This window comes from Octopus sinensis, linkage group LG17 (assembly GCF_006345805.1).
Source record: "Octopus sinensis linkage group LG17, ASM634580v1, whole genome shotgun sequence".
Lineage (NCBI taxonomy): Eukaryota > Metazoa > Mollusca > Cephalopoda > Octopoda > Octopodidae > Octopus > Octopus sinensis.
This window is the reverse complement of record NC_043013.1, coordinates 1,269,414-1,284,013: the sequence shown is the minus strand read 5'-3', so window position 1 is coordinate 1,284,013 and position 14,600 is coordinate 1,269,414. Positions and strand designations below refer to the sequence as shown.

Below are 14,600 nucleotides of genomic sequence, written 5' to 3'. Positions count from 1 at the left end.
ATAGTCTGTTTCCTTTCTGTTCCACTTAACCACATAACCAGCATCTTTTAAATGCTGCCTCATCTCTCTCTCTCTCTCTCTCCTCTCTCTCTCTCCCACCGGGTAAATCACTTCTAAATCACTTCTTTAGCAAAGATTTCAAACAATATTTTAATCTCCATATACCTAAATTTACAGATGTTGTAAAGAATTAAATTAGACGTTATTTCTTTCATCCCAATTATCAGCAGCTAATTGTTTTATGTTGACATTTTTCCAAATTGATTTTAACTACTGTCGTTAAAAAAAAAAAGCCACTGACTCCACCACCTAACATCCATTTTCCATGCTACCATGGGCTGAACAGCCTGATAGCATCTGGTAAGCTGCAAGGCTGCCTTGAACCCCAATGGGTGCTGAATGAGGAGCCTATAAATCTGTGACCCTTGATGTTTTAGTTTGTTGAGTGAGTCTTTAACAATGGTTTTTCTTTTTTGTCTTTTGATTTTTGCACGTGGTCTCCGATATTTGTGTGTGTAGCAACAACACTGTCCCTGACATATGAGAAGCACTTCAATGTCAGTTGTTCTTGAGTTTTGTAACTTACATTGGAGTGCTTCTCACATATCAGGGACAGTGTTGCTGCTACACACACACAAGCATCACAGACCACATCCAAAACAAAACCAATTGCCTCTCAAAGACTCACTGAACAATACTCAAATGTCTCGCCCACAGATTCAGTCTCTTCGTTCAGCCCAATCTATTGTTAATCTTCTAGTAAATTTATGGCTAATCTACTAGCCATAACTAACTAGTTACATATAACCCCTACACCTAATTTTTCTTCACCAAAATGCCAATTCTTCAGAATTCCTTTCTAGTAAGCAGTTTTCCTACAGATCTCTCAACTTGGAAATAGTCAAACTATACATAAAATATATTGATCTGTCCAGAAGGGCCTAAAAAATATAAGTCATGAGTTCTGCCCTTTGTTCTTGATTAAACCATAAAAATGCTTAATCCGTACGTACCTCATTGAGACACAGAAGAATTGCAGCGTAATTTGCGGGCATACGACTGACCATATAAAGAAAGCTTTTATATGCATCATACCTGTAAGAGACAAATTAAGTTCCAATATCTAATAGAAAAACCATTGACAAAGTTTCTTCAAAGTGTTTTTTCTTAAAAAGAATTTGTTACTAGAGTAGTGTTAGAATGCAGAAATTAGAAAAACAGAAAATGTTTTGGGAACATTTTCAAGCAGAGTTACATACTTAATACTCTGCCAGTTGTATGTCTGTTCCTTCATTAATAAAATAATTTTTTGCTGCAACTTTTTCTCCAGAACATCTTCATTCAAGTTCTGCATCTCTAAAGATAAGCAAAAAAGTAATAATTAGAAGGTTGATAAATATTAATTCTAGCAGGAATGGATTATCAAACCAAAAAGCTGAAGGATATGTCCAAAAATATAGTATCGGTTAAACATGTGAGATGCATCAATGATTAGCTTTCATTTTTCATAAATTATAAAAGTTATTAAATCATCATCATCATCATCATTGTTTAACGTCCGTTTTCCATGCTGGGATGGCTTGGACGGTTTGACTGGGGTCTGGGAAGCCAGGAGGCTGCACCAGGCTCCAGTCTGATCTGGCAGTGTTTCTACAGCTGGATGCCCTTCCTAACGCCAACCACTCCAAGAGTGTAGTGGGTGCTTTTTACGTGTCACCGACACAGGGCCCCATTCGGATGGTGCTTTCTACCTTCCACCGGCACAGGGATCACAACTACAATTATGAATAAAGATGTCCATCTCTTAAAGGTATCTTCATCTCTGGATGAAGAATTTAATTTGTAGAAAAATTGGTTTGAGAAACAGGATAATTTAATAAATGAGAAGATATATTTTGGGTTTTCATAATATAGAAGTTAAATGAGTCTTTATTAAGTCAAGTTAGATATTTTATTTTATATACATTAATTTATACTCAACTTTGGAATGGTTTAAGACAACAAAAACTGTGAAATTTGGGGGATTACAGAGTAAAATGGTTCTTAGTGGAATGGTTCTTATGTCATTGATAAATATCAGCACATTGTTGGCCTAAAAACAGATACGTTGAGATGTTTAGCCCTTTAGCATTCAGATTCTCTACATTATTTTGGATTCATAGAGGCGGCAAGCTGACAGAATCCTTCGCACACTGGACAAAGTGCTGAGTGGTATTTCACCCATTGCTGCATTCTGAGTTCAAATTCCGCCAAGGTTGACTTTGCCTTTCATCCTTTCGGGATCATCATCATCATCATCGTTTAACGTCCGCTTTCCATGCTAGCATGGGTTGGACAATTTGACTGAGAACTGGCGAACAAGATTGGTGCACCAGGCTCAATCTAGTCTAGCAAAGTTTCTACAGCTGAATGCCCTTCCTAATGCCAGCCACTCCAAGAGTGTAGTGGGTGCTTTTTATGTGCCACCGGCACAGGTGCCAATGACTCGACACCAACATCAGCCACAACTAGAGTCTCACTTGGCTCGACAAGTCAACACAAGCACAGTATATCGCCAAAGGTCTTGGTCACCTGTCACTGCCTCCATAAGACCCAACACTCAAATGGTGCTTTTTACATGCCACCAGCACAGGTGCCAGTCAGATGGCACTGGCACCAACCACGACTCGGAGTTAACTCGGTTTGATAGGTCTTCACAAGCACAGCATATCACCCAGCAATTGAAGGGTGCTTTTAACAGGCCATACACGACACTGGCATTGGCCACAACTACGATCCTACTTGGCTTGAAATCACTGCCTCCATGAGGCCCAATGCTCGAATGGTGCTTTTTACATGCCAGTCAGACAGCACTGGATTGCCCGTGGCTACAATTTCAACAGTCTTTAGGAAAGCCCAGCTCTTCTACTGTTATTCTGTTATTCCTCACCCTGCAGTAAAAACCACACCTAAATCCATAAATATTAAATACACTGAGGTAATATGATAATGACACAGAGACACAGTGACACATGCAGTGAGTTGGCTCACTAAGATTTCAATGAAACTAAATGACAGACAAAAGTTGTCTTTTACATTTGGACTCTCAGAGAACTGAAAAGAATAATTAATATAGATATACATATTTTGGCACAAGGCCAGAAATTTGGTACTAATTTTAATAACTTGAAAGAATGAAAGGCAAAATCGACCTGGGCAGCATTTGAACTCAAAACGTAAAGACAGACAAAATGCTGCTAACAATTCTGATAGCTCGCCACCTTACTGAAAAGGCTGATATTACAAATTTTAGGCTAAAAAATCTTTCAATATCTTACTGCTTTTTTCCAAAACTTTGGCAGATATTTCTTTCAATTTCTTTTTCTTTTCATTTATTTCAATTGGTACTTGTCTTGCCCATAGAGATCGGGCAAAACTTTCAGAAGCTGCTACAAGATTGTTCAGAGGATATTCTGTCAAAACAGATAAAAATAATTTTTTTAAGTTTGCAACAATAAAAACAATTCGTAATTTAAACACTAAATTTATATATTTTTTTAATGTAGTATATAATAATAATAGTAATAGTCTGGCACCTGTGCAGGTGGCACGTAAAAAGCACCCACTACACTCACGGAGTGGTTGGCGTTAGGAAGGGCATCCAGCCGTAGAAACACTGCCAAATCTGACTGGGCCTGATGAAGCCTTCCGGCTTCACAGACCCCAGTTAAACCGTCCAACCCATGCTAGCATGGAAAACGGACGCTAAATGATGATGAATTACTATTATTATTATTATATATTACATTAAAAAAAAAGGTCAACATAAAATTAATCTCTAAATTTGGTTAGTTGTTTTCTAGCAGCTGTTACAGATCTTCCCAGTATCATCATCATCAGCATCATCACCACTATCATTTAATGTTCTCCTTCCATGCTGGCATGGGTGGAACAGTTTGACAGCAGCTGGCAAACCAGAGGATTGCACCAAGCTCTAATGACTGTTTGGCCTGGTTTCTACCAGTTCATAAGGCCAACCGTTTTATAAAGTGTACTGGGTGCTTCTGACATGGCAATGGCACTAGTGAAGTCACCAACTTGCAAGACAAGAAAGATTCTTCAGGTGATGCAGAGGTAGTGCTGATGGAGGTGGCTTTAAATTCAATGATGAGAGGTTAAAGTATGTTAGAGGAACAGAAACAGAGATGTCTGGGTGTAGGAGAGTTACATGGTTACCACTTTTTATAGAAACACTAATTACATGCGTTGTCGTCGTTGTCGTCTGTTTTCCACGCTGCCATGGGTTGGATGGTGTGACGGGATCCGACAACCTGCAGGGCTGTGTTGAGCTCCAATGTCACCTTTGACATGGTTTCTATGCCAACCACTTTACAGAGTGTACTGGGACCTTTCTTATGCCATTGGCACTGGTGAAGTTGCCAAATAACTTGCAAGACAGAAAAAGGAGAAGGAAAAACAAGGAAAAAAAAACTCCCACAACCAAGTGGAGAGGATTTGAAACAGGGGTGGGGCTTTATAATAGGTTTTGAAAGGCTAAAATATGATAGAGGAACAAGCACAGGTGTCTGGCAAGAGGTGAGACATTGCAACTACACATTATATACAGGGCTTGAATGCGGTGAGCGAGCAGAATCATTAGCACGCTGGACGAAATACGCAGTGCTGTTTCACCCATCACTACCTTCTGAGTTCAAATTCCACCAAGGGTTGATAAATTAAGTACCAGCTGAATACTGGAGTCGATGTAATCGACCTGCCCCCTCCCCCAAACTTCAGTACTTGTGCCTATGGTAGAAAGGATTACATATAGGGCTGGGTGGAAGTGGCTGGGTGGAAGTGATTGCTGGGTATTGTTTCAAAATTTTATGAATCTTTTTCTTATTCACATCAATCTTTAACTGGTTAATATTTAGCTTTTCAAAAATAAACTTGATTCATTTCTCACATTCTACAATTCAATTTCATAATTAACTCTTATTTAATTCCATTCATGTATTTCAAATTTGCAAAGAAATATAAACATTATTGAAAATTATCACCATCATTTAATGTCCATTTTCCATGCCGGCTGGCATGGCCGGAATGAAGCTGTCCAGGCTCCTTGTCTCTTTTGGCATAGTTTCTATGGCTGGATGCCATTCCTAACACCAACCATTTTACCAAGTACTGGAGGCACATGGCCTAGTGGTTAGAGCAGTGGACTCATGGTCAAGGGATCATGGGTTCAAATCTCAGACCGGGCAATGTGTGTGTTTATGAGCGAAACACCTAAGCTTCACGCAGCTCCAACAGAAGGTAATGGCAGACTTCTGCTGACTCTTTTGCTAGAACTTTCTCTCACTCTTTCCTCCTACATCTACCAGCTCACCTGTAATGGACCGGTGTCCCATCCAGGTGGGGAACCTATACACCAATGAAACCAGGAAACTGGCTCTTATGAGCCAGGTATGGCTTGAGAAGGAACAAACAACAAGGGGCTTTTATGTGGCACTGACATGGGCAATTTAAAATAGTACCCGCAGCCTCGCCTGGCTCCTGTGCCGGTGGCACGTAAAAAGCACTATCCGATCGTGGCCGTTTGCCAGATTCGTCTGGCACGTAAAAAGCACCCACTACACTCACGGAGTGGTTGGCGTTAGGAAGGGCATCCAGCCGTAGAAACATTGCCAGATCAGACTGGGCCTGGTGCAGCCTTCTGGCTTCACAGACCCCAGTTGCACCATCCAACCCATGCTAGCATGGAAAGCGGACGCTAAACAATGATGATGACAGGTATTCCTTATGTGGCTCCAGCACCCTCAAGCCCACAAGATTAGAAATGCTCAGCTGAAGAAGGATGCAAGGGGTCATGCCTTGATGCAAGGGCAACCATGATTTTATTTAGTTTGACATGCCTTCTAAAGCACAGCAAACTGCCAGGAGTCTTGGTCCCCTGTTGTCCCCTCTGTGAAGCCCAACACCTGAAGATCCTTTCTTACCACTTTGTTCCACATCTTCCTGGATCTACTACTCCCTCATGTTCCCTCCACAAAAGATATATATATATAGGCCCTCGCCCTGACTAGCTCCTGTGCCGGTGGCACATGAGAAGCACCATCCAAATGTGGTCGATGCCATCCACACCCCCTACCGACTGGCTCCTGTGCCAGTGGCACATGAAAAGCACCCACTACACTCTTGGAGTGGTCGGCGTTAGGAAGGGCATCCAGCTGTAGAAACATTGCCAAATCAGATTGGAGCCTGGCACAGCCTACTGGCTTGCCAGGCCCCAGTCAAACCATCCAACCTATGCCAGCATGGAAAACGGACGTTAAACATGATGATGATGATGAGAGAGAGAGAGAGAGAGAGAGAGAGAGAGAGCACCACCTTGAAGAATATTTAGTCAAATGAATCAACCCCAGGATTATTTTTTTAACAGTTGTCAAGAGATGGTGGAGCACAAACATACACACACACACACATACGATGGGCTTTTGTTTAGTTTCTGTCAACGAAATCCACTCACAAGGCTTTGGTCTATCAGAGGCTATAGAAGAACTTACTCATGCAGAGGGACAGAACCAGGAAGACAACGAAGATGATAACAATGATGAAGAAGAAGACTGTAATGTTTTGTACTTCCAAAAACAAGTCAAAGAAAGAGAATGAAAAAGAGACGGAGACTGAGTGAGAAATCTAGAAACATCCAAGAAAATCTGTATTCAATGTTTGGAAGAAAGAAATAAAGCAAATTGTATTTACTTTCAATCAAAATGTTTACAGTATTCTCCAGCCGACTAGAAAGGGTGATGCACTTGCTTCTCATGATGCCAGAATGTGACACCAGATGGCCACTAGAATTTAACACTGTAGAAGTTTTGTCATCAAGTCTGGTTTCAGGAATAATAAATTTTGAGCTGTTCTTCAACTGAAGATAATAAAAACAAAAAATGAATATTTAACTTCAAAAATAGGATATTTCAAAATTTCATTCAAAATTGATTTTTAAAATACAATTAAAATTAAAATAAAGTTTCAGAAATACATTAAATTTTTTTTCTTCTTCATAAACTCCAGTTAAGGTTGGTCTACAAACACAGACATGAAGTTAAGGCAAATATTGTTGAGGCTTTTGTTGTTGTTTTTTCTTTCTAGTTACTAAATTTCGAGAACATTTAAGTCCTGGATATAATTTTAAACCGCATCCAGCAGTTCAAGAGTTCCAGGATTTTGAAGAGCAAGGAACAAGCTCTCACGCACTATTGTTCCCAGGTCTACTCTGTCCCACAGTAGCACCTGTCAGGGTCCCAGATGTTGGGTTAGATAGCATGTAACCACCCAGCCAAGGTATGTTGAAATTATGAGATACAACACAGTGAATGTGAGCTATTTCAGTAAATGAATCAAAATCAAATTCGATGATTGGCATCCGTGCTAGTGGAGCGCTAAGAGCACCATCTGAGCATGATCGTTGCCAGAGCAGCTGACTAGCTTCCATGCCAGTGGCACATAAAAAGCACCATTCGAGTGTGATCGTTACCAGTGCCACTGGACTGGTTCTTGTACAGGTGGCACATAAAAAACACCATTTGAGCATGGCCGTTGCCAGTACCGCATGACTGGCCCTTGTGCCGGTGGCACGTAAAAGCACCCACTACACTCTCGGAGTAGTTGGCATAAGGAAGGGCATCCAGCTGTAGAAACTCTGCCAGATCAGATTGGAGCCTGGTGCAGCCATTTGGTTCGCCAGCCTTCAGTCACACGCCCAACCCATGCCAGCATGGAAAGTGGATGTTAAACGATGATGATGAATCTTATTGAATCAATGGCAAATATCACGAGATGCTGCATGGCTGAAAAGACAACAAACTGTCAATGGCCAGGAGCAACCAGTTGAGTTAGTGAACTGCTGCTATCATCTGTAATCATGGCATGCACAGGTGAGATATTTCAGCTTGTGAAAGACTAAGTGGGACTAAAGCCCAGGCCAGGCATTCATATGTCATCACTCAATCAGGACATCTGGCATGAAGGAGTTGGATCTATTATTATCTATTAACTACGTCACATCAAGTAGAGCTGAAATGGCTGAGTGAAAATAGCAGTCAATTGACATCTCATGAGTCTCAATATCAAATCTGTTTTCTTGCATTTCTGGACTCGACAACACCTTCATCTGCACAGTTGCCGTCCGTCTCACTGTAAAGCAACACTTCTCAAACTGGGTTCTAGTGTTTTCATAAGATGTGGCTTTTAATAAAATCTGAATAAATTATATTTTGTAAAGAAACAGGTATTCACCATTTCAAAATAATAAATTATGTTGTTTTTTATAAATATGGCGTAACAAAAACCCTAACCCTAAACCCTAAACCCTAAACACTGGGTGTGCGTATTCTTTAATTTCGCTAACCTCAACTATAAACATCCAAAAAAATGATCGAAAAGATGACATTTATTCAAAAATACACAGCATGGAGGCTGCACCGCCTCAGCAGCAGCAAGCCGCGACGGTGGGGACTAAGGCTCCTTCTTGAAAGAAAGGTTATCTCCAGACGGCGGGGGGACACTACCTTCACTTAAAAAAAAATACTATTAATCAGAAAGCATGACATGGTCCCCACCAAACTCTGCTGTGGGTCAGTTAACATGCTTTTCAACATGATCACTAATCGTTTTATGATTTCGATTGATTTTGAATGTACTTCTGCTATCTCTTCCTATCACTGTGAGAATAATTAATTTTCACATGATCAATGTTTCAAAGACAGTAGATTTATAAAAGAAGAAAAGGCATTTAAAGAACTGAGAACAATACGAAAATACGAAAATACAATGTTTGTAAATGATAATACATTTGCATTGATCTTTGACAGAATCGCGGAATATATTGTTATTTTTATTTTACGTCGTTATAATACTTGTTAAATCGATTTTTTTTTAATTAATTGACCGTTTTCGTCGTGAAGAGATCGGTTGTTCATCGATCGAATACGAATCGACGAGGGAGCCTGTAAGTGTCCGTTGAGGATGCTTGCAATAACAGCCAAATCCTTTCAAATATTAACCCACTGTCGTGAAAAAGGAGGGTACAGTGTACAATATAGTCCGAGATACATAAAAGGACAGGATGCTTACGGTTGAAAAGCTTTTAATCAAAGGCATGCTCGATCGAAACTAAAAGAAAACAACCGATCATGTTCGTTAATTGCGAATTAATAAAAGAGAAATTTTTAAAAGATGGCATTTCTTCGATTTGACTCGACGAAACCAAAACAAAACCTCGTGTCAAATCGAAGGAATGCCAATAATCCATTAAAATAGATATACAAGATCCGTAAGATGTCTTTTTTCTTTTTCAAAATATAGAATGAAACAAACCTTAAACCGGTTTGAATAAGTTTTGGAAACTAATCAACAAGTTAAAACTACATGATACTTCAATAAAGATGGTAAAAACACAAAAACTGGAAGCTGAAATAATACTGACCTGTAAATGTCTGAAGCGGGCGAAGCGATGGTAGGAGAAATGCTTGAATAAGTTTCCTTTCGAGGTGAACAAAGCACCTGTTCGGGAGGAGGCGGCCATCTTTTCATCTGCTTAAGTACTTGCAAATTATGACTTCTCCACCAAGGTCGGCAATTTGCTTAATGTTTACAACTTGACCCGGGAACGAAAACCAGACAAAAATAGTACAACAAAAAAAATGTGTAGGAAACGAATATGAAAAAGAAAAAAAAAAGATATGGTAACCTGGTTGTTTTGAGTTTATAATAGAAAGATATTTGCCCAAGATGTCACGCAGTGGAATCGAACCCAGAACTACGTGGCCGCAAAAAAATCTTCTTAACCGCCCATATAGCAATGCCTGTCATATATATTGCCATTTTCGGTTAATGTTTACAATAGTGCAATGAGTGCAAAAAAAAATGTGTAGGAAACTATTATGAAAAAGAAAAAAAATGCGTGCAAAGCAACGGGAGGGTGGGGAGAGGACCTCGGAAAATTCACACAAGATCTGAGATTTTCCTTCATAACTTTTAGGAAAATGGGTTTCTTTTTCAATGAAATACCTTTCAAACGGTATACCTTACGATAATAAAGTAATTTGTGGGGGAAATCTTGAGGTGGGGAGAGGACTTTCGGAAAATTCCCAAGATCTGAATTTTTCCTCGTTATATTCCGAAATCACATTCAACTTTCTACAGATACCCCAGCGTAGAGAGACCAAACGGCCAGAAGCAAAAAGAAAGTTACAGTGACTTTGCGAAACAACTTCTCTCGACTCTCTCACTTTCTCTTCTCTGTAACATTACCATGTCTCTCTCTGTGGTTTACTACTACAATAAGAACGTGTACACACACATACAGGCCGAAATTAACTCTTTTTACCTCGCATGCTTTTCCATGTACTAGTTATATATACCAACCCGTCGAGGTTTTGGATGTATACAAAATAACGGACGGATACACAATATATACACATATATATACGCACATATATATACACATATATATATATATCCAGTTATGAGGGGAAAACTCGGATCTTGGGAATATTCCGAAGTCCACAAATTTCTTTATAATCGTAATGTATGCCTTTTGAAAGGTATTTATATAAAATTTCATTGGAAAAAAACCCATTTTCCTAAAAGTTATGAAGGAAAATCTCGGATCTTGTGAATTTTCCGCGAACCTATCCCCACCCTCCCGTTGCTTTGCGCGCATTTTTTTTTTTCTTTTTCATATTAGTTTCCTACACATTTTTTTTTGCACTCATTGCACTATTGTAAACATTAACCGAAAATGGCAATATATATGACAGGCATTGCTATATGGGCGGTTAAGAAGATTTTTTTGCGGCCACGTAGTTCTGGGTTCGATTCCACTGCGTGACATCTTGGGCAAATATCTTTCTATTATAAACTCAAAACAACTAGGTTACCATATCTCGTGAGTGGAATGATTCACAGAAATTGCAGAAGCACATCGTGCGTGTGTGTGTGGGCCGCTCTCATAAAAGCGTTATCCGAGGTGGTCGGTGCTCTCCTACCCCGCCAGCTTTGTTATTGTCCAAAATATATCTCGAGTTGAAAACGGACAGACATAAACGTAGGCCGGGTAGTTTTAGTTCATCTAAAGAAGATATTTAATCGTTGGGAGTGCACAACCACTGAACAGGTAGTCGGTGCCATGACTATGTGTGTGTGAGTTAAATATTTATGGGCCTCAAATATACCACATAAAGAAAACGTAGAATACCTACTATTTACTTCATGGGTCTTTATAGATGTACAAGTGACAGGACCTATAAGAAGCTGCGGCCCAGAGAGCCAAGAAAGGACCCGTGAATATGGACTTCTCTCTGAAAAGAATCTTACATCTTTCAATTTCAAGAGGGTTCCCAATCCCTCTCCACTCGCCCGAGGGGATCCAAAGCAATCTTGGACGCTATCTTCAATCACTGTTGCCCACATCAGCTGATCAGGTTTCTGCACAGTTTCCTTCTACCAAATTCCACTGAGATGTTTGTCAACACAAATCTTATAATATGGACGCTCTTAGTTATTTCAGACATTTTGGAAAATTCTATCTATGTTCACCTTGTCTAAAAATTGTAATACACACACGCACACATTGTCTGTTTTTGTTTGTGCAGGTCTGAAGATACGCTGTAACGCTAAACCACTTATGAGCGAGAAACCCAATTGTGATAGACAAGTTGGTAGTGAAGTTGTTCTTGTGGCCTTTAAGGTTAAGTTTCAGCTTTTAGGGTACAAAAGGCTCAGTTTTAACAGCTAATCTTACTTTACAGAAGAGGGAGTATCCCTGCCTAATTAATTTTTTGGTAATTCTTATGTAATTCCTGAAGTTATAATAACATATATTCCATTCAGTATACGTTAGAAGGTTTGTCAGAAAGTGTAATCTGGCAATGTTTTTTGATATCTTTAATAATCTCCTAAAAGTTTTGTTGGAATTTACAATTAAGTTTTTGACTTTTTTAAATTGAACATTCTCTTCATCATATTCATAAAGTCCTCCTCAAACTTCAGGTATTGCTGGCTGTGAGGTGGGTTTCAGAATGAGGTAAACCTAAAAGTGTTACCGTTTGAATTTTCAATTTGTCTTAGGTAGCCAAGTATCTCCTCTAAAGTACAACTATCTCTGTCCCTCTGTTATACTCTAACCACTTGCCTGGCACACAGCCTTTGGTTCTACACTCTCTCTCGACAAGTTCTTGTCTTGCAAGCTACTTGGGGATCATGCTGGTGCTGGTGCCGTATAAAAAACACCCAGTCCACACCCTGCAAAGTGGTTGGTGTTAGAAAGGACATCCAGTTGCAGAAACCATGTCAAAACAGACAATTGGAACCTGCAGCTCTCTGGCTTGCCAGCTCCTGTCAAACCATCCAACTGATGCCAGCATAGGAAATGCACATTATTATCTGACAATGATGATGAATCTATCTTTGACAGAAAGCCCTCTATCTTATTTGTCTGATAAAAGAATTGGTTTGTTGGTAGTAATAATTCCAGGTATTGTTTTTGACAAGGGACAAAACTGTTCTTCAAATATTTCTTCTCCATACTTTGTTTATAAAAATGTGCTTGAACTCCACTTTCCAGGAGAAATAAATGCAATGATGTACCATTATTTCAACTGGAACAGCACCACAGTTAACCAAGGTCTACAACTCCATGGAAACCCTTGTATATCTAAATTTCAATTTTGTATTAAATGTTGTTTGTCCTATTTTCAATCAGTATTATATGTGTATGAATGTATATGGGTGTGTGTATTTGAACAGGTGATAAGTTCAAAAAGAAGTTATCTTTACTCGTTTAGAATAAAGAAGTCAAAGACAGATCTGAAAGTGAATAAACATTTAATCCCTAATCATTAATCTGATAAAATATATTTGGTTCCACCTGTGGCTCTTTGGGCATTAGTTTATGTACAAATACATATATCTATAATCAACCTCCTCAATTAACATGTACTTTTCCACACTTACATGGGTGAGACAAAACTACATTACGGTAACATTTTCTATGGCCCTTGCTCCACTTCCTGATACCAACCATCACCTGTTTCCAAAAGAGTCTAATCAACAGTGAACAGCCTCATTTGACTGAGAAATAGAAACAAATGACACCATTTGTAGGAATGGTGAGTCTTTTCTTTACATGAGTGTATGTGTCATTAAGCTTGACATCCAATGGATACAAATTAATTTATTAATTAATATCTTCGCCTACAATTGTTTCATCTCTCATTCAAAATTAAAACTACAAAGCATAATATATAATCTTGCATTTTAAAATACCTTGGGTGGAAAATCATCAGAACACAAAAAGGACAATACAAGGATTACATTATGATCTGTTGGAATACTCCAATATACTCAGAATATATATACATGTTTATTATGTGTGTATGTGAATGTGTGTGCACGCATGCGTTAAAATTATTACTTTTAGATTTATTTCAATATTATTAATCATGAATAATGAGTTACAGTATATAAGAGTAAAATTACTTAATGAATAAAATAAAATAAAAGTGAAGTAAAATTTATGCTCATGTTTGTATACGTGTGTGCACATGCGCATATAAATGTGCAACAAGTATGGACGTCAATAGTTTATAGACAGATATGCATGTGTATGCAGATATGTTTCAAAGTTACTTATTAAGGTATATAAATCACTGTATGTGTGTGTATGTACATATATATATATAAAATTTACTACTATTTAATATGTATTGTACTTTATTGATTTAATATAAGGTTTTCTTATAGTATATGTTTTCTATATGGTATGAATAACATCTTTCTTTATTGAATTGTTTAATAGTGGGTTTTTTCTCTAAATTATATACATACATATATATATAAATATTTATTTATGAGGCAATGCTGAAAAGTTCCTGACTTTGAGTAAAAGAAAATAGAGGAGAATCAGTTAATTATTTTATTCAGCATATTCCCCTCAGCGATTCACACACTTATTGCAGCAGTCCTTCAGTTTTTCTAAGCCCTGTAAAAAATAACTTGGAAGGTTGGGCCTCCAACCAGGCCTTTTGTGAAACCCTTAAAAAACCAGGAACTTTTCAGCACACCCCACCAGATACATCATACAAATAATATATATATATATAAATTAGAGGCTAAATTAGCTTCCTTAAGGGATGGTATCATCCAATGAATTACTGGCTCAATACCCAACATTTGTTGTGAAAATAATATTCATAAAACAATAGGTTTATAATCATTCAAAAGAAAGTAAGAATATGGAGATATATCATTTAATAACAATTTATTATCTGTGAAAATCAAACACAGTCTCTTACAGCTGTTTCAATTAAGCCTAAAAGATTAAATAGCAATTATTAAAATCATTATCTTAGGCAAAATCTCTTCAGAGGGGCAGAAAAAAAGATCTACCGTTAGGACTGTAAACATCATATCTTTTCTCAGTTCCTCTCCCTCTCTCAATTAAGAGGTCCTTGTCTTGCAAGCTATTTGGCAACCCCACTCTGTGGAATGGTTGGCATTAGGAAGGGCAGCCAGCCATAGAAACCATGCCAAAACAGATGACTGGAGCCAGG

At 38.5% G+C, this 14,600-nt stretch overlaps 1 protein-coding gene across 2 annotated transcripts in view; it reads right to left on the bottom strand.

Moving 5' to 3' along the window:
* Positions 1-14,600, bottom strand: part of LOC115221014 (methyltransferase-like protein 17, mitochondrial) — a 38,515-nt gene that overhangs the window by 17,995 nt on the left and 5,920 nt on the right. The window contains exons 2-6 of one of the 2 annotated variants that reach the window (XM_036510255.1): positions 9,475-9,643; positions 6,745-6,918; positions 3,318-3,452; positions 1,260-1,356; positions 1,014-1,095 (exon numbers count right to left, since the gene is read on the bottom strand). In XM_036510255.1, the coding sequence (XP_036366148.1) occupies positions 1,014-1,095; positions 1,260-1,356; positions 3,318-3,452; positions 6,745-6,918; positions 9,475-9,571 (585 nt within the window). In that variant the 5' untranslated portion in view covers positions 9,572-9,643. Of the gene's footprint in view, positions 1-1,013; positions 1,096-1,259; positions 1,357-3,317; positions 3,453-6,744; positions 6,919-9,472; positions 9,644-14,600 lie in introns of both variants that reach the window. The other variant, XM_029791231.2, reaches the window with a different exon arrangement.